The following is a 24,369-nucleotide window of genomic DNA, read 5'->3' on the forward strand; positions in this document are numbered from 1 at the left end:
AAATACAATATTTAAAATAAAGAACAAGTAAATTTAAATCAACAAACTGACCAGTATTTCAATGGGAACTATGGGCCTGCTTTTGGCTAATGCGATAGTCAATGTGCTCCTCTCACTGACCACCAATGAAACAGGTGCCCCTTCCGGAAGTGTGGCCAGGGCCAGATAAATGGCCTCAGAGGGCTGCATGTGGCCCGCAGGCTGTAGTTTGGGGACCCCTGATCTGAGTAAATGTTAATAAAGGAATAGCATGACCTAGTGAAGTGAGAACCAAAGTCAAACAGATCTAGGTTCTAATTCCAGCTCTAACATTTGCCAGCTGTCTGATCTTGGACTTCTTTAAGGCCTTATTTCCTCATCTGTAGGAGGATAGTACCTCCTCTCTGTCTACATCAGTTTATTATAAAAATGAAATAAAATAATGTATATGAAAATATTTTATATACTGTGAAGTACTAAAAATAGAAGCTTTTAATTTTGTTATCACGTGTATAAATGATCATATTCTGATTTGTGGTCACATTTAAGCTTTCACCTTTCAAGGATATTAACATAAACTCACATGAAAATTAATTCTAGTACTTTCATTTTCCCTTAATGTCATTTTAAGGTCTTTGAGGGCAGGGACCATATTTTAGGCATTTCTGTCTTCCCCTTACACTTTATCCTGTACAGCACTCTAAACATTAACAGAAACAAAGTATATATTTTTATCTGAACCCTACCTAATTTATTCTGAAAGCTCAAAAATAGCTTTCAATATGTAACATAATTTAAAAGTAGCATCAAGCCCACATAATCCAGAATTTTTAAAAAAATAATTTAAATACACAGTGAAAGTGCAGTTCCCAGTGCAGTCCTGACATACATTTTAAAGTGGATTTTTTCTACAAATCTGAAAATGAGTAACAAGGCATAAATTTAGAGTTATTCATGACAATGATTCTAGGTATACGTAGAAACACAATGACAAAGATCAGCTTTGGAACTGAAATGCATTGAAAATACTTTTAACTGATATGAATTATTTTTTTAAGGAATATCATTTTCTCAAAACACAAAGGCAATATAATAATAATAAAAAACCTAATAAGGCACAATTTTAAAACCATACCTAAAATATAAGTAAGAGTGCTCTTTAAAAATGTAGATGTTGTAAACTCAGAACATTGACATAAAGGGGAAATTTGAAGTTAATACAATCTCCTTTGAAAAGCAACTAATTATTTGACTCTAATGTTTGAAGCCTCCATATAACTTCATAAAAGAAACCAAACTTTTAAAATACAAAACTTGAAAGTACTTACTTCCACTTGGAATCAGGTCTCTTTCTGGGATGAAGAGTTTATATCCATAGTGTTTTTCTAGGACATCTGGCAGTATTTCAAGAGCAAACTGCTCTTCTTCAGGATTGTCACAGTCTAAAGTATCTTGGTCCACTTTTGTGTAAGAGAGATAGGCATCATATTCCTTGTTGTCTTAAATAAAAAGAACAAAAAGGTTGTACATATTAGCCAGTTCTCTTTAAGTACTAAAAATCTATAAACACTAATAAGCTGGGATAAGCACTATAATCAGTGACTGTCTTTAATTGGAAAAATAAGCTACTTGCCATGTTATAAGAAATCTAATACATTTTAACATACCCTAGTCATATGACATGACCAGAAAGTTTTATGCAATGGGCAGGAGTCAGGACAGAAAACTAGAGGGAATTGTTATTTGTGACTCTTGGTGACTATACATATTTGTGATGTTCAGTGATGTGTCAATGATTAGCTCAGTGTATTTGAATGCAGGACTAAATAGACCAAAGACATGGATTTGAACTTTTTCTGTGCCAGTTGGCTTGACTCTGTTGCTTGGTCACAGACTATACCTAATTTTGCACAAATATGAGCAAGAGATCCAAGAGGGGCTGGGCCCTAGAGTGTGGAAGATCGAAATAATCCAGTCTAACTCCTGGAGACACTACTCATAGAACATGCAATACTTCCAGTTGGTTAGTGTCATCATCTTCATATACAAAAAGCACTTCATTACCAAATATTAGAGACAGCTGTTGGGTTTAATGCAAGTGTATTTCCTATTATTCTTGTTCAATCCATGGCCAACTAATTTGTCACAAGCTTCCAAAAGAAGCCTTTGTTTCAAAATATACATCCTCCTAGTACTGGAAAATTAGGTTTTACCATCACACATTTAGCCAGGTAGTTAACTGTGCTTTGAGAATGTATAATTTTTCTCTTTTGCTATATTAGCTCAGAGCTGAATTCTCTCTACTGTTTTTGTTCTGAAAAATATTAATGAATATCATAACTTATGCTATTAGTCCCCACTGGTTTTAGAAGGGCCATACTGGAAAAGTTATAGTGATTTTAAAAATTTCCTTATTTATAGAAATTTTATTTTAAAAAATTAATGTGGTAAACATAAACTCATATGGAACTATCAGTATTTATTGAACCTAGATATTTGCAAATAACAATTTAAAAAGACATACAAACATTTCAAGATTTGTTTCTAAAACACCTATGTATTCTTATTGACCAATGGTACCCAATTAAATTTAATTTCTAAATAAAAAATATAAAACACATCAGTTTTTTTTCATTAAAATAGATCTGATTAAAATATAGTTAAAACCTGACCAAAAGACAATTTAGTGAGTGAAGCAGCTACTCACCTGACCCATTAATAATTTGGTTCTACTTGCTGAAGGAGGAACAAAGGATAAGCACGTAAAATGAAATACCTACAGTAAGAGTAGGCAGGATCCTCTGACTATCTAAAGCTATCTGAGGCAGGATTATGTTATTTTAATTCTAGAAAAATTTCCACCTTGACCACTATTGCATAAAAGTAACTATGATTATTTATGTTAAGATGGTGCCTGAAGCCAGGAACTTCACTTTAGCATGTCCCCTGGCTGGAAAAAGGCTTCCATAAACCTTGGTTGGGTTACTTGATTTTGTAGAAGCAAATGCACATGAAGGGCATTCCTGGATAGTTGAGATCATTTAGCTTACAAAGGGGGGAAAATTCTGCTATTATACAGAAAATACCACTTGGAAGAGAGAATGTTCATATGTGATGCTAATGAAAGAACCTCCTGGTAATGCTAGCACCTCTGCCCCTCTTCCAATCAAGCTCAGGATGCACCTGCAGGCCCTTGACTTTCTCCAGCTATAAGTATTCACCTGGGACTTAGAGTTGCCAATGATACACAGCTGGAAGAATAAAATAGGCCAAAGGATAAACAGCTCCATTCCTAAGAGCAGAATATATTTCATTGTTCCTGGAGGATGGTTTTTCTGCTGCAAACTCCATAATACCCATAATGTTAGACCAGACTTTAGAATTTTGTTTGTTTGTTTTCTTTCTTTTCTTTTTTTTTAGACAGCAGGAGGGATGGGCAGGGACAGACAGACAAGGAGAGAAGAGAGGCATCAATTTGTTGTTGCAGCACTTTAGTTGTTCATTGATTGTTTTCTCATACATGCTTGACTGGGGGGCTCCAGCTGAGCCAGTAACCTCTTGCTTAAGTCAGTGACCTTGGGCTCAAGCCAGTAACCATGGAGTCATGTCTATGATTCCACTCTGAAACTGGTGACCCTGCACTCAAGCTGGCAACCTCGTGGTTTTGAACGTGGGTCCTCAGCATCCCAGATCAATGCTCTATCTGCTGTGCCACCGCCTGGTCAGGCCAGACTAAACCTTTTATTCTCTGATTTTGGTAACTTCCCTACCTCACAAACCTCCCTAAATTCAACTGCTTATTAATTCATTCCAGCTGTGTATCATTGGCTATAATTTGTTGAACATTTACTACGAGCCAGAAATCTGCAATAACTGCCTGACTGTAATGCTGGTAGTTGAGATTAGGTAGGTTCACCGTGGATTTGGGGAGATCACAGAAGAACCATGAAACTGAAAGGTGTTAGGTCATTCCTGTTTATTGAATGATCACAATGGTGGGCGAACAAACAGGCAGGGGAAACCACTTCTTGCAGCAGCGGGTGAGCAAATGCAAAAATCACTCCTTGCAGTGGTGGGCAAGCAATCTGACTCTAGGGAAAGTACCCATAGCCTTATATAGGTTATACACACATGTGGCTTTCTGCCACGTGCTTGCAGCCAGGAAACAAGTGAGCAAGCCTAACCACAGCTGTTTTCTCTACACTCTGCTCCTTTATGGTTCCTTGCCTCACAATTTACACAACAGGTATCTTCCCTGATGGTCCCTGTGCAAGGAATGAGGTACATTGCATCTGCATTTTACAGAAATAGTAGAGACTACAGCAACAGACTACTAAGGCACAAGCTCTACCAAAAATTACAAAAATTACGAAGGTGCCCTTCACAATGATGTCTCCCTGATCATCCAAATGGTAATACACTTCTTCCTTAGACGTCCAGGTGCTGACTGCCCAGAGAATTAACTGGAAGCCTACCTTTATCCCCCCTTACCCCACAGTGCCAACAAGGCCACCCATTGTAGGTGGGGAGGCATGTGCAGTTCAGGGACATGTCCTTTGAAGCTGTTGGCCTTTAAGGAGGGTTGGTGGGGCAGGCAGGAACATGTTGCCCTGCTACCCAAAGCTTGGTATGAGTAATGTATCCTTGCTGCATAATTGCTACTGGATGGGAGCAGCTGCCTGGTACAGAAGGGCCTCCACAGCTGCTGTGCCCCCTGTTGGGGTCTCTCCTACTGTCCACAAGCAGCAAGTCCATCTAGCAAGCAAGCTAATGTCACCCTCTTGCTGCAGTCCCTGCTTCAAAAGTCCATTATACCACCCAATAATCAGTCCACGATAGGTAGCCCAGCTGTCTGTGCAAATCACCCAAGGTCAAGGTTCATTACAGGCAACTAGCCATACAGCTCTTTGATAATGAACCTCAGTGCCTTTCTATAAGCACTCTGTTGCCACAAGCCCCATCTAAATGCCTTAGAGGTATGTCAAGCTCATAGGGGCTGGCAACATCAAATATTCAAGGCCTGTGCCACCTTGACAGTTCTCTTAGCTGCTGCAGAAGTGCCTATTTTCTACTAAGGCCAACACCTGCTATACATTAGAGTGAATTTCCAGTTCCACATGGGGCCTCTAGCCCCCCATCCATCCGTCCCCATTAGACAGGTCCCTCTGCCTTCCCTCTATTCAAACTGGAACAACGTGTCTTGGGGATCCTCCTCTCCCTCAACTGCATCCATCATGTAATCTTGAAGCTGTGAGACATGAGCACCAACTGTTTTCTTGGCAACTTCTTCCAGTATGTAATCTTGCCGCTGTGTAGCACAAACATCAACTATTTTCTTGGCACCTTCCAGGGCCGTTCATTTCTCCAGCTTTCCCAGTAGCTGGAACCTCTGTTACAGTCTAAGGTACTGCCAAACTCTAAAAAATATTTTATTAGATTTGTCATCTAATTTATCCCTATCTTCCCCACCCACAATCAAATCACACCCACATCTGTGTTTGGGTAACTTTTATAGGCCCGTTTTTCTTGTTAGTCAGTGGGGAGGGGGAACAGCATGGGTGGTAGCCTGCACATCCTTACTATGCTGCATTGCTTCTACCTCCCCTAAATCTGCCATCATCCATATAACATAACATTACTGATGTGCTGTCCCATATAGGGGCCCAAGATGGCCACCAGTGACCCCAAAAGGGTGGACTGGGCAATCAGGAGAATAAGGTCCTCATCCCTGCTGTAAATAGTTCCTCATGCGGCCCACAGGACTGCAGTTGGGTGCAGGATTCTTCATACCCAGTTCCCAGAGTACCTGATGCAATTCAGTATGACTGCCACCAATGCACTGGCCCTGGCAAGTTTCTGGCATTTTGCCAGACCATATGAATGGCAGCCATCACCCATTCTAATAAGTTAGAATTACCAGGTTATCGTGGCCATTCTGAAGACTCTGCCTTAAGGAGGAGTGTGTGGTGATGGCAGATAATTTCTCAATCTCTGCTCCAGAGAGCACAATACCATCCACCCTATGTCCCACAATCATAGCAACCAAGCTGCCAGAGACTTGGTGGGTTTCTGCCTGAATTTTGCCCCTAACTCCATCAACTCCGTCTGGGTGTGGGGCCAGACCACAGAGTGCTCACTAGTTGTGGAGGAGGCTGTGCCTGCCCCTGAGGCACTTTCTGCTGTGAGTTTTCACCTGCTGGGTGACCACCAGCCTGGGTCTGAGTCTGCCAAAGGCAGTTTCAGCCTGAACGCTCTCCTCGTCAGAGGAGTCAGAAACAACTACTACTGCTGATGCACAGCCACTCCACCAGCACACATGCAGCTCTTCCTCCTCTGCCAGCTGCTGCTGGTGCTCAGCCTTCAGTTCACACTTGAGCTCTTAGACTTAGGAAGCCTCTTTCTCCAGCAACTGCTTAATGTCCTTCAGCGCCTATTGCTGCCAAGAGTCAGCCTCCAGCTCACACTGGTGCTCTAGAACTCGCAGCTACTTCTCCATGAACTATTCCAGCTCCTACCATTGCTGGAACTCGTTCTCCAGCTCACACATGCTCTCAAACTTGCCACTCCTTCTCCAGTTCCTGCCACTGCCAGCACTCAGCCTCCACCTTGCACTAGAGTTCTCACATTCAGGCAGCTTCTCACACAGAATTTTCAGTTTCTGGTCACAGGGCTGTAAAAAAACACCCAGCAAATGGCCCCCAACAGGATAGCCACAGGAAACCACGTGCTCAAGAATGGCCACTCCACTATGCCACCCTGCAAAGGTGCTGGCAGCTTCATACCTGTCCGAATTGAATCCTGCCCATAGCAACAGGTGTAATTCTGTTTCCATACGGATCTAAAGTGAATACCAGGTGTAATGCCATTGTCGAGACCACGCAGGTTCACGCTGGATTTGGGCAGACTGCAGAAAAACCATGGAGTCAAAAGGCATTTGTCCATTCCCAATTTTTGAATTCTTGCAATGGTAGGTGAGCAAACAGGAAAATCACCACTCAGAGCAGAAAGTGAGCGATCAGGAAAACCCATGGCCCTCACAATGGCAGGCAAGTGATCTGTCTCTAGGGAAAATATCCATAGCCTTATATAGGCTATACACACATGTGGCTTTCTGTGACGTGTTCAAGAACTAATTATGCAAAATGCTTGCAGCCAGAAAACAAGTGAGGAAGCCCAACCACAGCTGTTTTCCCTACACTGACTCTTTCACCTGACCAGGTCTTTTAAACTCTTTCCCCATTGCTGGTCTTACTACGACTTTTGGCCTCCAACCATATATAAACACACATATTCCTGGCCCAATCCTTAACTTGTTTCACCTGTTGCCATACTTGCATAACCCGAATTAAGTTATGACAAAGAACATGGATATCTTTGATATGTGTTAACATCTAATTTATCCAGATAATAATTTTTACTTAATAGTCTAGCAGCACATCATTCTTTGGAAAATGGTTGCTTCTTGTTTCAGTCATTCCCCTTTAAGATAAACTGAAGGTGATGGCCAAAGCAGGAAGAGAGCTCTCAAAACTACTATGTCAGATGTCCCAGAATCTCTGAGATGCCAGGTAGCAAGCAAGCAATGATGCGGATGCCACAGTTTAAAAAATGCACTTCAGCTTTATGTACACAGCCAAGAAAACCTCATGAACAGTCACAGCTGTTTCTCACAGAGAAGAGCAAGATGGATAGAGCAAAATCACCAACATGATTCAAATAAGGTTAACAGCAAAGCCTAAACATTGTTTTAAAACTAAATAGCAATTCAGCAACACTACTTTGCCCAGCAAGACTAATGAGCCTTCCTCTGTGTTGAATTGTGCTGATTAAGTTCATCTGAGAAACCAGAAAATAATGCCAAATGCAGAAAGAGCATTATAGAGGAAAGGGCTCACACAATGGTCAACATAGGTATGCAGCCCCCAATGAAAAGAGAAGTGAAAGGGAAGGAAAAAAATCTCCGTGGAAGAATTTCCTGTTGTCACACCTGTCTTTTTTTGTTTTGAAACCCCATTTTAATCCTATTCACCATCAGAAAGCCATTCTTGTGTACAACCCTGTTCTTCTGGTGCAATGCTAAACATAGTCCTAACCCCTTAGTTTCAAAAGTATGAAGATTGTGCAACTTTATTGATTATTATAGCCCTACTGCCTACTATAGTATCTGCATGTGTGTGTGTGTATGTATGTAATGCTGATCTAGATGAAGAATATAAGTAAATATATCATGCATAGTGCTTTCCACATAGTAGAAATTAATAAATATTTAATGATTGAATAATGTAAAGATAAAATTTAAAAAGCAATCATTGGTAGATCAAAATGGTATTGATTATATAAAAATGGCTAATATGTAAGTCTGTTAGATAAATTTTATTTTATAAAATATAAGGAATTTATATGAAAAGATCCTTCTCTTTGCTAGCTATTAGAGAAATTCAAATAAAAAGTATAATATGATACCATCTCATACCTGTTAGATTGGCTATTATCAACAAGAGAGGTAATAACAAGTGTTGGAGAGGCTGTAAAGAAAAATAAACCCTCATTCATTGTTGCTGGGAATGTAAACTGGCACAGCCAGTATGGAAGAAAGTATAATGGTTCCTCAAAAAATTAAGACCAGAACTACCATAACCCAGCAACCCCTCTACTGGGTATCTACCAAAAAAACTTGAAAACATTGGTACACAGACACATGAACCTCTATGTTCACTATTTCATTATTTACAGTGGCCCAGAAATGAAAAAACTCAAAGTGTCCTTCAATAGAGGATTGAATAAAGAAGATGTGGTACTTATATACAATGGAATACTACTCAGCCATAAGAAATAATGACATATTGACATTTACAACATGGATGGACTTTGAGAACATGATACTGAGTGAAATAAGTAAATCAGAAGAAGCTAAGAACTATATGATTTCACATAGGTGAGATATAAAAATGAGATTCATGGACATAGATAAAATTGAAATAGTTACCGGGGGAGTGGGTGGGGGAAGGGAGTAAAGATGGACAAATATATGGTGACAGGAAATGATCTGACTTTGGGTGATGGGCACATGACACAATCAACAGTTCAAATGCTATGGAAATGTTTACCTGAAAACTATGTACTCTTATTGATCAGTGTCACCCATTAAATTTAATTTTCTAAATAAAATTGAAAAATAAAGTGTTTAATTTATTGATTTTAGAAGGGGTGGAGAGAAAGAAAAAGGTGATAGGAGAGGAGCAGGAAGCATCAACTTGTAGTAGTTGCTTCTCGTATATGCCTTGACTAGGCAAGCCCAAGGTTTTGAACCGACAACCTTATTATTCCAGATTAACAATTTATCTACTGCACCACCATAGGTCAGGCAAATAAGACATTTTAAATTCAAATGAAATGGAACATTGTTTTCATATTTTTTTTTGTATTTTTCTGAAGCTGGAAATGGGGGGAGAGACAGTCAGACAGACTCTCGCATGCGCCTGACCAGGATCCACCCGGCACACCCACCAGGGGGCGACGCTCTGCCCACCAGGGGGTGATGCTCTGCCCCTCCGGGGCATCGCTCTGTTGCAACCAGAGCCACTCTAGCGCCTGGGGCAGAGGCCAAGGAGCCATTCTCAGTGCCCGGGCCATCTTTGCTCCAATGGAGCCTCGCTGCATGAGGGGAAGAGAGAGACAGAGAAGAAGGAGAGGGGGAGGGGTGGAGAAGCAGATGGGCGCCTCTCCTGTGTGCCCTGGCTGGGAATCACGCCAGGCCGACGCTCTACCACTGAGCCAACCGGCCAGGGCCCTGTTTTCATATTTTTATTTTATCTTTTTTTGATGTGACATGCCTGTTCATGTATTTTTGTCATTTTATTTATTGGCAATTAAATTTTTTTTTCATTATTTCATCTATATCTTTACATAGGAATACAATGAAAAATCAAAAAGATTAAAAATGAAGGCATTTTGAGATAAAAGATGATGGTCAATTAAGAAGTTATATTCACCTGTTTCCAGGATCAAACTGGAATTAAAACTAAAATATAGAAATATCAATCTGAATAATCAATATAAGACTAGCTGAACAGAAATCCTATAACCAAGGATTTATAGAAGGTACATCCGGACTGAAAGGAAGGGCAGAGACATGAAAATGGCTGACCCCACTGCCATGGGAGCAGTGGCTGAAATTCTGGAGAAATATCTCAGTGCAAAGGTCCCACCAAGTGGCAAAGGTTCTCAATCCCATGCTAGACTCCCCAGCCCAGAGCACCAGAGCCTGGAAGAGGTACCCACATAACACGTGGCTGTGAAAGTCAGTAGAAATCTGTCTTCCAGGTAAAGTTGGGAGTCTGCTAGAGATCCAGGCACCCTTTAAAAATCTAATGCACAGCCTGACCTGTGGTGGTGCAGTGGATAAAGTGTTGACCTGGAAACACTGAGGTCGCTGGTTCAAAACTCTGGGCTTGCCTGGTCAAGGCACATATGGGAGTTGATGCTTCCTGCTCCTCCTTTCTGTCTATCTGTTTGTCTCTCTCTCTCTCTAAAATGAATAAATAAAACTATTTTTTTAAAATCTAGTGCACAAAAATTAATTTGCAGTGACTCACCTGGGCTTTGGTGGAGGGAGGGCAGAGTGGTCTAGATTTCTGTGAGGAGAGACTGAAGTTTGTGGCTTAGAGCAGAGAGCTGAAGAGACAGCTACTAGTGTCACTTTGCTGAGTACCTCTCCCACATGGAAGATTATATCTTTCTTGGGTGAATTACTACCCTACTTATAGCATCAGCCTGGGGTGATGCAAAAATCCTATTCTCTAATCTCCCTGTCACCCCACCTGGTGAAGTTCATACCCTTTGGAGGAGTCAGCTGCCTGGGTCCAGAGTGTTCAGGTCCAGACAGACTCAGAGGGTGTCAGTGACTGAATTGTATGGTTCTGAAATCAGGACCATTCCTCCCACCACCTCATTTCCTGTAAACTTGAGCAGTGTGTCTCACTCACTGATATCCACTAACCTTACCCTCCAAACTCTAGGGGCATCAATCCTCTGGACTACTATTGCTCCTACCCTATAGATCTGGGGTACCTATGGGATGAATCCAGGAATTGACTGAGTTCTGCGTAGCTCTAGGAAGGGGTCCATTTTTCCCTACTACACCTGATCACTGCAGAGCCCTTCTTTAAGACAGCTAAATATTGGTTTGTTTGGACCTGATAAACTCTGCTGGTCTCACCCTGATGATTCCCTGAGACCCAGCCCAACCACAAAGGCTTGAGGAAACATGGTAGGTGGCAGCTAGACTTGGTGTACCCTGTAGCTTCTGCTGAGTGGCCTTAAACCCAGCACAGGCAATGATTTTGAATCTGTATCAGTCTGGCTGAATACCACACTCACCTACCTGATGACTTATTGAAAAGCTAACTCTTACAACTCAAGTACTACCAGAGGCTCTTTCAGTGACTTAACCTAACAGGCAGACAGTAGGAGGAGGCAGGCAGAGGTGAATCTCAGAGTGCTTTGGGCCTTTTGCTGACCTGCTCCCAGTGACTTCAGGCATGGTGATAATGGAAGACCAGCTTGGTCCTTCCCACACATATCCAGGCCCATCAGAAGCAGCCCCATGATCTGGATTACTTTGTAGCTCCAAACAGATTGCCCAAGGCCAATACCAAGTAGCATCTGAGATTGACCTGTACCATTGTCCCTCTCAAGAGGCCTATAATCATAAACAAATTGGCAGGTTTCAGAAAACACAAGAGCAGAATTCAATTAGCCTCACAAGTGGCACATCCAAAAGGATATCTTGGTCACATTAAACCTTGCTAGACAAATTCTGTTTTGTATGGTCAGCACTGGCACAGCTGACCATATATTAGGGTCAGGGTCAATTCTCACAGTCACACAGCATGAGGGTTGACCCAAAGTATGGATGGGTCAACAGCAATAAAGACTCAATCACAATAGAAGGGCTCGCAAAACACACCACAAAAAGAAAAACAGTGAGTGACGTCAGAGAAATGGTGCTGTGAGAAGTGCAACCGACAAATCACCCCAAAATTTCAACAAGTTCATCAACCAGAGACAGAAAAAAATCTATCCTCGGAGTGTCGGGAGTTGCACACACTGAAGGCTAAGGCAGAGGCAGCGGCAGCCTCATAGCTGGATCATCAGGGTGCTAATTCAAGACAACATATAAAGGAAGGCCTATTAGATTATCATCAGATTTCTCACCAGAAACTCTACAAACTAGAAGAGAGTGTACCCCAATATTTAAAGCCCTGAAAGAGAGGAACTATCAGCCAAGAATACAATACCCATCAAAGCTTTCCTTCAAATATGAAGGAGAAATAAAAACATTCACAAATACAGAAAAGATGAGGGTATTTATCATAAGAAAACCCTCACTCCAGGAAATAATAAAGGGGGTTTTCCAACCAGATTCAAAGAACAAAATAAAACAAAACCACAAGTAAAAGCTCCACCAAGAACACAATAAAACCAAATTTAAACTATGACAACAAAAGCAAAAAAAAGGGGAGAAGACGAAGATTAACAGTAGCAAAGGACGATGGAGTGCAGAAACACTCATACCATAGAGTACTACAATGAATATGGTAGGTACCCTTTTCATTACTGAATGGCAACCATCCTTGAAAAAACCACCAAAGAAGCACATGACTTAAAAAGGTAGCAACAGAGGAAAGAAGTATGGAATACAAACAAACAAAAACAAATGATAGAAATACAAAAGAGAAGAATCAAACAAGATACAAAACTAACAGAAAGCAATTTATAAAATGGCAATAGGGAACCCGCAAGTGTCAATAATTACACTAAATGTAAATGGTTTAAACTCACCAATAAAAAGACACAGAGTAGCAGAATGGATTAAAAAAGAAAATCCAATTGTATGCTGTCTACAAGAAACATATCAAAGCAACAAGGATAAAAAAAAAATTCAAAGTGAAAGGCTGGAAAACAATACTCCAAGCAAATAACATCCAAAAAAAAAAAAAGCAGGTGTAGCAATACTCATATCTAATAATGCTGACTACACAACAGAAAAAGTACTCAGAGACATAAATGGTCATTTCATAAAGACTAAGGGGACACTGAATCAAGAAGACATAACAATCCTTAATATATATGCACCAAACCAAGGAGCACCAAAATATATAAGACAGCTACTTATTGACCTAAAAATAAAAACTGACAAAAATACAATCATACTTGGAGACCTCAATATGCTGCTGACAGCTCTAGATCGGTCATCCAGACAGAGAATAAATAAAGAAATATTGCCCTTAAATGAAACACTAGAGCAATTGGATATGATAGACATCTATAGGACATTTCATCCCAAAGTGACAGAGTATACATTTTTCTCTAGTGTACATGGAACATACTTAAGAATTGACCACATGTTGGGCCACAAAAATAACATCAGCAAATTCAGAAAAATTGAAATTTTACAAAGTATATTTTCTGATCATAAAGCCTTGAAACTAGAATTCAACTGCAAAAAAGAGGTATAAAAAACCCACAAAAATGTGGAAACTAAACAACATACTTTAAAAAAATGAATGGGTCAAAGAAGAAATAAGCGCAGAGATCAAAAGATATATACAGACAAATGAAAATGACAATACAAAATAAAAGAATCTATGGGATACAGCAAAAGCAGTGATAAGAGGGAAGTTCATATCACTTTAGGCCTATATAAACAAACAAGAGGAGCCCAAGTGAACCACTTAACTTCACACCTTAAGGAACTATAAAAAGAAGAACAAAGACAACTCAAAACCAGCCGAAGAAAGGAAATAATAAAAATCAGAGCAGAAATAAATGAAACAGAGAACGGAAAAACTATAGAAAAAATTAATAAAACAAGGAGCTGGTTCTTTGAAAAGATCAACAAAATTGACAAACACTTGGCAAGACTCACCAAGGAAAAATGAGAAAGGACTCATATAAACAAAATCCAAAATGAAAGAGAAGAAATCACCACAGACATCACATATATAAAAGAATTATTGTAGAATACTATGAAAAACTATATGCCACCAAATTCAATAATCTACAAAAAATGGATAAATTCCTAGAACAATACAACCTTCCTAGACTGAGTCATGAAGAAGCAGAAAACCTAAATAGACCAATTAGTAGGGAGGAAATAGAAAAAACTATTAATAACCTCCCCAAAAATAAAAGTCCAGGGCCAGACGGTTATACTAGTGAATTCTATCAAACATTCAAAGAAGACTTGGTTCCTATTCTACTGAAAGTCTTCCAAAAAATTGAAGAAGCAATACTTCCAAACACATTTTATGTGGCCAACATAACCCTTATACTGAAACCTGGTAAGGACGGCACAAAAAAATAAAACTACAGACCAATATCTCTAATGAATACAAATGCTGAAATACTAAACAAAATTCTGTCAAATTGAATACAATAACATATTAAAAAATAATACATCATGATCAAGTGGGATTCATCCCAGAATCTCAAAAATGGTTCAACATATGTAAAACGGTTAACGTAATACACCATATCAACAAAACAAAGACAAAAACCACATGATCTTATCAATAGATGCAGAAAAGGCATTCGATAAAATACAACACAACTTTATGTTTAAGACACTCAACAAAATGGGTATAGAAGGAAAATATCTCAATATGATAAAGGCCATATATGATAAACCATCAGCCAACATCATATTAAATGACTTAAAACTGAGGACTTTCCACCTTAAATCAGTAACAAGACAGGTTTGTCCACTCTCTCCACTCTTATTTAACATGGTGCTAGATGTTCTGGCCAGAGCAATCATACAAATGAAAGAAATAAAAGGCATCCATATCGGAAAAGAAGAAGTAAAGGTAACACTTTTTGCAGATGATATGATCCTATACATCGAAAACCCCAAAGACTCCACAAAAAGATTACTAGAAACAATAAACCAATACCATAAGGTTGCAGAATACAAAATTAACATACAAAAGTCCATAGCCTTTCTATATGCCAACAATGAAATATTAGAAAACAAACTCAAAAAAATAATCCCCTTCACGATTGCAACAAAAAAAAAATAAAATACCTAGGAATAAACATAACAAAGAATGTAAAGAACCTAAATAATGAAAACTACAAAGCATTGTTAAAGGAATTCGAGAAAGATACAATGAGATGGAAAAATATTTCTTGTTCTTGGATAGGAAAAATAAATATAATCAAGATGACCATATTACCCAAAACAATTTATAAATTTAATGCAATTCCCATCAAAATTACTACGACATTTTTTAAAGAAATGGAACAAAAAATCATCAGATTTATATGGAAGTATAAAAAACCCCAAATAGCCAAAGCAATCCTAAGGAAAAAGAATGAAGCTGGGGGCATTACAATACCTGACTTCAAACTATATTATAGGGCCACGACAATCAAAACAGCATGGTATTGGCAGAAATATATACATTCAGACCAATGGAACAGAATAAAAATACCAAAATAAAACCACATATATATGGTCAAATAATTTTCGATAAAAAGGCCAACAACACACAATGAAGAAAACAAAGCCTCTTCAATAATAGGTGCTGGGAAAACTGGAAAACCACATGCAAAAGAATGAAACTCAACTACAGCTTGTCGCCTAGTACTAAAATTTAATTCAAAATGGATCAAAGACCTAAATATAAGACCGGAAACAATAAGGTACATAGAAGAAGACATAGGTACTAAACTCATGGACCTGGGTTTTAAAGAGCATTTTATGAATTTGACTCCAAAGGCAAGAGAAGTGAAGGCAAAGATAAATGAATTGGACTACATCAGACTAAAAACTTTTTGCTCAACAAGAGAAACTAACAACAAAATAAACAGACAGCCAACTAAATGGGAAATGGTATTTTTAAACAACAGCTCAGATAAGAGCCTAATATCCAAAATACACAAAGAACTCATAAAACTCAACAACAAACAAACAATCCAATAAAAAAAATGGGAAGAGGACAGAAACAGACACTTTTCCCAGGAAGAAATACAAATGGCCAACAGATATATGAAAAGATGCTCATCTTCATTAATTATTAGAGAAATGCAAATCAAAACTACAATGAGATACCACCTCACACTTGTTAGATTAGCTATTATCAACGAGACAGGTAATAGCAAATGTTGGAGACACTGTGGAGAAAAAGGAACCCTCATTCACTGTTGGTGGGAATGTAAAGTAGTACAACCATTATGGAACAAAGTATGGTGGTTCCTCAAAAAACTGAAAATAGAACTACCTATGACCCAGCAATCCCTCTACTGGGTATATACCCAAAAAACTCAGAAATATTGATACGTAAAGACACATGTAGTCCCATGTTCATTGCAGCATTGTTCACAGTGGCCAGGACATGGAAACAACCAAAAAGCCCTTCAATAGAAGACTGGATAAAGAAGATGTGGCACATATACACTATGGAATACTACTCAGCCATAAGAAATGATGACGTCAGATCATTTACAACAAAATGGTGGGATCTTGATAACATTATACGGAGTGAAATAAGTAAATCAGAAAAAAACAAAAACTACATGATTCCATACATTGGTGGGACATAAAAACGAGACTAAGAGACATGGACAAGAGTGTAGTGGTTACTGGGGGTGGGAGGGAGGGGGGTGTGGGAAGGAAGGAGGGAGAGAGGAAGGGGAGGGGGAGGGGCAGAAAAAAACTAAATAGAGGGTGACGGAGAACAATCTGACTTTGGGTGATCGGTATGCAACATAATTGAATGACAAGTTAACCTGGAGATGTTTTCTTTGAATATATGTACCCTGATTTATTGATGTCACCCCATTAACATTAATAAAAATTTATTTATATAAAAAAGAGGATTTGTAATAAAAAATAAAAATTTAAAAATAAAAAAATTTAAAAAAAGAAAAACATTTCTGGAGTACCCAACTCAAGTGATCAAAAAGACTGCACCACTGTGTCCCACAGGACACTAACTACATAAGGCCACCCTACCAAGACTGGTAGTCAAAGCAGATATGCCTAATACACAGAAATAAACCCAAAGAAGTATCCAAAATGGGAGACAAAGAAATATGACCCAAATTAAAAAACAGGAGAAATCCCCAGAAAAAGAGGTAAATGAAGTAGAAGCAAGCAATCTATCAGATATGCAGTTCAAGAAATGGGCATAAGAATGTTCAGGAAACTTAGTGAGAACATCAACAGTATGAAAAATGATAGAGAAATCATAAAAAAACAAGAAGCCATATATGAAGAATACTATATCTGAAATGAAGAATGCACTAGAAGGAATAAATGGTAAGTTACATGAAAGAAAGGATTGAGTCAACGATTTGGAAGACAAGGTAGCAGAAAACAACTAATCAGCATACAAAAAGGAAAAAGAATTTTTAAAAATAAGGACGATTGAGTGACATCAGAGAAATGGCGCCATGAGGAGCGCTCCCTATACCTCTCCCCAAAATTTCAACAAGTTCTACAACCAGAGACAGAAATATCTATCCCTGGAGCGTCTGGAAGTTCCACACAGTGAACAAGAATGTGTATGATTGGGTGAAAAATTGACTAATATATAATCAAGCCCGAAGGAAATAAGATGGAGAATGGAACACTCCGCCTTCCTCACTAACCTGAGCAAGGGCTGCTTTCACTTCAAACTGAGAGAGAGTGGGGGTTGGGGGCGTGGAGGGAGCCGGGCTGGGGCACAGACGTTCAAGCCAAGGAAAGAGTGTGCCCGCAGCGACTCAGCCCACGCAAGCTAACACTGGCTCTGGACCCTGGCAAAGGCGGGCGAGCAGCTGCTGCCATAACCTCTGATATCCTGGTCGCCGAGCGGGGACAGTGTGCGAGAGGTTCCTCCTAGTGCCCTGGGCATGGGCGCCCGTGTTCCCGGACAGAGGGGCAGGGTCAGAGACTTCTGTGTGGGCTGCGACCAGAGTCTTGGTGTAATTCCTGCTCCCTGAAGAGCGGCGCACAGGGAGTGCGCAAAAGCGAACATCCCTGCACCCGGACTTCTCTGGGTGGGTGGGATGCCTCATGCAGCCATTCAGGCTAACATCCCAGGGAAGAAAAAATATATGGAAGCGCTAGGGGTAGGGGTGTGCAGGCAGCTTGCAGACTGTCTCTGGAGCAGATCTGCAGATCCAATCACTGAAATTAGCTTAACCCACAGTCTGCTCACCTCCCAACTGGCTTACGCGGTTCTAGTTGACAAGGTCTCTTTCAGATCAGCGATCTAAGACAAGAGACGTAATATTTTTAGTGCCTCTTGCTTTGCATGTAGGGGTGGGAGCAACTTCCTGTCAGCTGATACAGGGTGAAAAACACATTCCTACAGAACAAACCTTAAAGAACACTGCAGAAGTTAGACAGGCTAGGCTGTAGGCTTTTTTTTTTAACAAGGCAGAAGCCTGCAGAAAGCAATCCCATGGAACGCTAAGTCAAATTTAACTAGATATACCTGGGGAACTGAATAGAAGTTAACACGCCCCCTTACCTGCTTAAGCTGGTGGCTCTGATTGGCAGAGCTTTCATACTCAGGGATGTGTCTAAAAAGAGGGACTTGTCAGCTTTTAAGACCTCCTATGCTGCAGGCAGCAACTAGGGCATCTTCTTCCCAGCCAATACAGGTTACAAAGTGCAAAAAGCCTGGGGAGAGCGGTCCCACAGAGTGCTGAGACATAGTGGACACACCAGGAAGCTCATAGAAAGACACCTTGAGAGCAATTGGCTACCAGCCCTGCCTGATTAAGCTAGCGGCTCTGACTGACAAAGCCTTACCCAGAACCCTGTGCTGAGTGGGGATAGAGTGGGGATCTGCCAGCTCTTTGAGCCTCTTAATCTCCAGGCAGTGGCAGCAGCAACCTCATAGCTGGATCATCAGGTTGCTAATTCAGGAAGAAGAGACTAGGAGAGAGGCCTTTTGAAAACGAACTCCCCCATTGTTGGAGCCTGCAAATGCTAACAAGCCCCGACTACCAACGAGACTGATGCCTAATATATGACATCGCCGTAGAGGCACATCAACTGCAAATCTCTACCTAAGCGTGCCACAGGGGCAGAGCCTGGGGTATAGAGCCACTGACCAGGAAGAGGGAGAAGAAAGAAAAAGGAAGAAGTTAACCTCTCAAAATTAAGAAAAATCCACAGTGTTTAACAGTCTTTATAACTTTTTCGACTTTTTTTTTGTTTCTTTCATCTTCTCATCTTTATTTATTTTTGTTCTTCCACCTTTGTCCTTTTATTCTCTGCTCATCTGATTCTTATCTCTTCATCTTGAACTACATTACCCACAAGTGTTACATTTCCCATTTTTTTTCTTTTCTTTTTTCTTTTTCTCTATCAGGGTTACACTCCAAAACCCTTAATTCTCTCCTTTTTTTTCCTCTTTTTTCCCTTTTTCTTTTTTCTCCCTCACTAATAGTTTCTTCTTTTCTCCTTTACTTTTCCTCTCATTCGATCCTCACTCATGAACAAATTATTTTATTTTGGATTCAAATTTTTTCTTTGTAGCATTTTTTGTGCTTTTTACTTTGCTTTTTAACTCATTAGCATTCCCTCAACCCCGGCTCTCCATTCTATGTAGTTTTTGTTCCACTTAATACAACAAAAATTTTTTTTTCTTTTTCTTGTTTCCTTCTTATCCTTTTCACTATATCTCTCAGTCAACCATCATTTACAAGCAAATTATTTTATTCTTGATCCAAATTTTTTCCTTTTTTGCATTTTGTGAGTCCCTACCACATTTTTGCACCTTTATCACCTCTCCTCAATTCAGGCCCTCTGTTATGGGTAGTTTTTGTTCCATTTAGCACAATATAATTCTCAGTTTTTCACGGTATTTTCTCAAAGAAGGAAAGAAAAAAGGAAAAAAAGAAATAATATTTTTAAAATTATTTTTATTGTCTTTTTTATTTCTTTTTATTGTTTACTAATTCTCATTAGTGGTATTAACAAAACCACCCTCAGATGCCATTAAGGAAAAGGAAATAGAATATCATGGATACAAAAGACAGAGATGTAGCACAAATAGATGAGGAAAAATCTATACAAAAATATTTAATAGATTGGAAAGCTTTGAGTTAAATAATAGAGAATTTAAAATAGAAGTCCTAAAAATACTCAGAGATATACAAGAAAATACAGAAAGGCAGTTTAGGGAGCTCAAAAAACAACTCAATGAACACAAAGAATATATTACCAAAGAAGTAGAAACTATGAAAACAAATCAAACAATGATGAAAAACTCAATTCATGAATTGAAAAATGAGGTAACAAGCTTAGCTAATAGAACAGGCCAGATAGAAAAGTGGATTAGTGACATAGAAGACAGGCAACTTGAAGCACAACAGAGAGAAGAAGAGAGACTCAAGAATTAAAAAAAAAAATGAGAAAGCCCTATAGGAATTGTCTGACTCCATCAAAAAGAGTAACATAAGAATAATAGGTATATCAGAAGGAGAAGAGAGAGAAAATGGAATGGAGAACATACTAAAACAAATAATAGATGAGAACTTCCCAAGCCCGTGGAAAGAACTAAAGCCTTGAATTCAAGAAGCAAACAGAACACTGAGTTTTCTTAACCGCAGCAAACCTACTCCAAGGCATATCATAATGAAATTGGCAGAAACCAACAACAAAGAAAAAATTCTCAAGGCCGCCAGGGAAAAGAAGAATACAACATATAAAGGAAGGCCTATTTGATTATCATCAGATTTCTCAGCAGAAACTCTACAAGCTAGAAGAGAGTGGACCTCAATTTTAAATTTCTGAAAGAGAGGAACTTTCAGCCAATAATACTATACCCATCAAAGCTTTCCTTCAAATACAAAGAAGAAATAAAAACATTCACAGATCCAGAAAAGATGAGGGAATTTACCATCAGAAAATCCCCACTTCAGGAAATACTAAAGGGGGTTTTCTATCCAGACACAAAGAACAAAACAAAACAAAACGACAAGTAAAAGCTCCACCAAGAACACAATAAAACCAAATTTAAACTGTGACAACAAAAACAAAAAAAGGGGAGAGGACAAAGATTAACAGTAGAAAAGGATGATGGAGTGCAGAAGCACTTATAAGATAGTGTAATACAATGAACATGGTAGGTACCCTTTCCATTACTTAATGGTAACCACCTCAGAAAAAACCACTACAGAAGTACATGACTTAAAAAAGGTAGTAACTGAGGAAAGAAGTATGAATTACAATCAAACAAAAACAAATTATAGAAAAACAAAAGAGAATAATCAAACAAGATATAAAACTAACAGAAAGCAATATATAAAATGGCAATAGGGGACCCTCAAGTGTCAATAATTACACTAAATGTAAATGGTTTAAACTCATCAATAAAAAAACACAGAGTAGCAGAATGGATTACAAAAGAAAATCCAACTGTATGCTGCCACAAGAAACACATCTAAGCTATAAGGATAAAAACAAATTCAAAGTGAAAGGCTGGAAATCAATATTCCAGGAAAATAACATCCAAAAAAAAAAGCAGGTGTAGCAATACTCATATCTTACAATGTTGACTACAAGACGGCAAAAGTAATCAGAGACAAAAATGGTCATTTTATAATGATTAAGAAGACACTGAATTAAGAAGACATAACACTTCCTAATATCTATGCACCAAACCAAGGAGCACCAAAATATATAAGACAGCTACTGACTGATCTAAAAACAAAAACTGACAAAAATACAATCATACTTGGAGACCTCAATATACCACTGACGGCTCTAGATCATTCATCCAAACAGAGAATCAATAAAGAAATATTGCCCTTAAACGAAACACTAGAGCAATTGGATATGATAGACATCTACAGGACATTTCATCCCAAAATGACAGAGTAAACATTTTTCTCTAGTGTACATGGAACATTCTCAAGAATTGACCATATGTTGGGCCACAAAAATAACATCAGCAAATTCAGAAAAATTGAAATTGTACCAAGCATATTTTCTGATCACAAAGCCTTGAAACTAGAATTCAACTGCAAAAAAGAGGTAAAAAACCCACAAAAATGTGGAAACTAAACAACATACTTTTAAAAAATGAATGGGTCAAAGAAGAAATAAGTGCAGAGATCAAAAGATATATACAGACAAATGAGAATGACAATACGACATATCAGAATCTCTGAGATACAGCAAAAGCAATGATAAGAGGAAAGATCATATCACTTCAAGCCTATATAAACAAACAAGAGAGAGCCCAAGTAAACCACTTAACTGCACACCTTAAGGTACTAGAAAAAGAAGAACAAAGACAACTCAAAACCAGCCGAAGAAAGGAAATAATAAAAATCGGAGCAGAAATAAATGAAACAGAAAACAGAAAAACTCTAGAAAAAATTAATAAAACAAGGAGCTGGTTCTTTGAAAAGATCAACAAAATTGACAAACTCTTGGCAAGACTTACCAAGGAAAAATGAGAAAGGACTCATATAAACAAAATCCAAAATGAAAGAGAAGAAATCACCACAGATATCAAAGATATACAAAGAATTATTGTAGTATACTATGAAAAACTATATGCCACCAAATTCAACGATCTAGAAGAAATGGAAAAATTCTTAGAACAATACAATGTTCCTAGACTGAGGCATGAAGAAGCAGAAAGCCTAAACAGACCAATAACCAGGGAGGAAATAGAAAAAACTATTAAAAACCTACCCAAAAATAAAAATGCAGACCCAGATGGTTATACTAGCGAATTCTATCAAATATTCAAAGAAGACTTGGTTCCTATTCTACTCAAAGTCTTCCAAAATATTGAAGGAGAAGCAATACTTCCAAACACATTTTATGAGGCCATCATAACCCTCATACCAAAACCTGGCAAGGAAGGCAGAAAAAAAGAAAAACTACAAACCAATATCTCTAATGAATACAGATGCTAAAATACTAAGCAAAATACTAGCAAATTGAATGCAACATATTAAAAAAATAATACATCATGATCAAGTGGGATTCATCCCAGAATCTCAAGGATGATTCATCATATGAGAAACGGTTAACGTAATACACCATATCAACACAACAAAGAACAAAAACCACATGATCCTATTAATAGATGCAGACAAGGCATTCAATAAAATACAATACAATTTTATGTTTAAAACACTCAATAAAATGGGTATAGAAGGAAAATATCTGAACATGATGAAGGCCATTTATGATAAACCATCAGCTAAGATCATATTAAATGGCACAAAACTGAGGAATTTCCTCCTTAAATCCAGAACAAGACAGGGTTGTCCACTCTCTCCACTCTTATTTAACATGGTGCTAGAAGTTCTACCCTTTGCAATCAGACAAGACAAAGAAATAAATGACATCCATATCAGATAAGAAGAAGTAAAGGTTTTACTTTTTGCAGATGATATGATCCTATATATAGAAAACCCCAAAGATTCCACAAAGAGATTACTAGATACAATAAACTAATACAGTAAGTTCGCAGTATACAAAATTAAAATACAAAAGCCCATAGCCTTTCTATATGCCAACAAGGAAACATTAGAAAACGAACTCAAAAAAATAATTCCCTTCACAGTTGCAACAACAACAACAACAACAAAAATCTAGGAATAAACATAATAAAGAATGTAGAGGACCTATATAATGAAAACTACAAAGCATTTCTAAGGAAAATCAAAAGAGATACAATGAAATGGAAAAATATTCCTTGTTCTTGGATAGGAAGAATAAATATAATCAAAATGACCATATTACCCAAAGCAATATACAATTTTAATGCAATTCCCATCAAAATTCCAATGACATTTTTTAAAGAAATGGAACAAAAAATCATCAAATTTATATGGAACTATAAAAAACCCCAAATAGCCAAAGCAATCCTAAAGAAAAAGAATGAAGCTGGGGGCATTACAATACCTGACTTCAAATTATGTTATAGAGCCACCCCAATAAAAACAGCATGGTATTGGCAGAAATATAGACATTCAGACCAATGGAAATGAATAGAAAGTCCAGAAATAAAACCACATATATATGGTCAAATAATTTTCGATAAAAAGGCCAACAACACACAATGGAGAAAAGAAAGCCTCTTCAACAAATGGTGCTGGGAAAACTGGAAAACCACATGCAAAAGAATGAAACTCGACTACAGTTTGTCCCCTTGTACTAAAATTAATTCAAAATGGATCAAAGACCTAAATATAAGACCTGAAACAATAAAGTACATAGGAGAAAACATAGGTTCTAAACTCATGTACCTTGGTTTTAAAAAGCATTTTATAAATTTGACTCCAAAAGCAAGAGAAGTGAAGGCAAAGATAAATGAATGGGACCACATCAAACTAAGAAGTTTTTGCACAGCAAGAGAA

The 24,369-nt window shown here is 38.3% G+C and overlaps 1 protein-coding gene across 1 annotated transcript in view; it reads right to left on the reverse strand.

Moving 5' to 3' along the window:
• The window catches only part of IL1RAPL2 (interleukin 1 receptor accessory protein like 2), a 583,210-nt gene that overhangs the window by 12,930 nt on the left and 545,911 nt on the right, over positions 1 to 24,369 (reverse strand). Inside the window, exon 9 of the mRNA XM_066357822.1 lies at positions 1,308 to 1,478. Within this exon, the coding sequence (XP_066213919.1) occupies positions 1,308 to 1,478 (171 nt within the window). The remainder of the gene's footprint in view (positions 1 to 1,307; positions 1,479 to 24,369) is intronic.

This window comes from Saccopteryx leptura, chromosome X (genome assembly GCF_036850995.1).
Source record: "Saccopteryx leptura isolate mSacLep1 chromosome X, mSacLep1_pri_phased_curated, whole genome shotgun sequence".
NCBI lineage: Eukaryota > Metazoa > Chordata > Mammalia > Chiroptera > Emballonuridae > Saccopteryx > Saccopteryx leptura.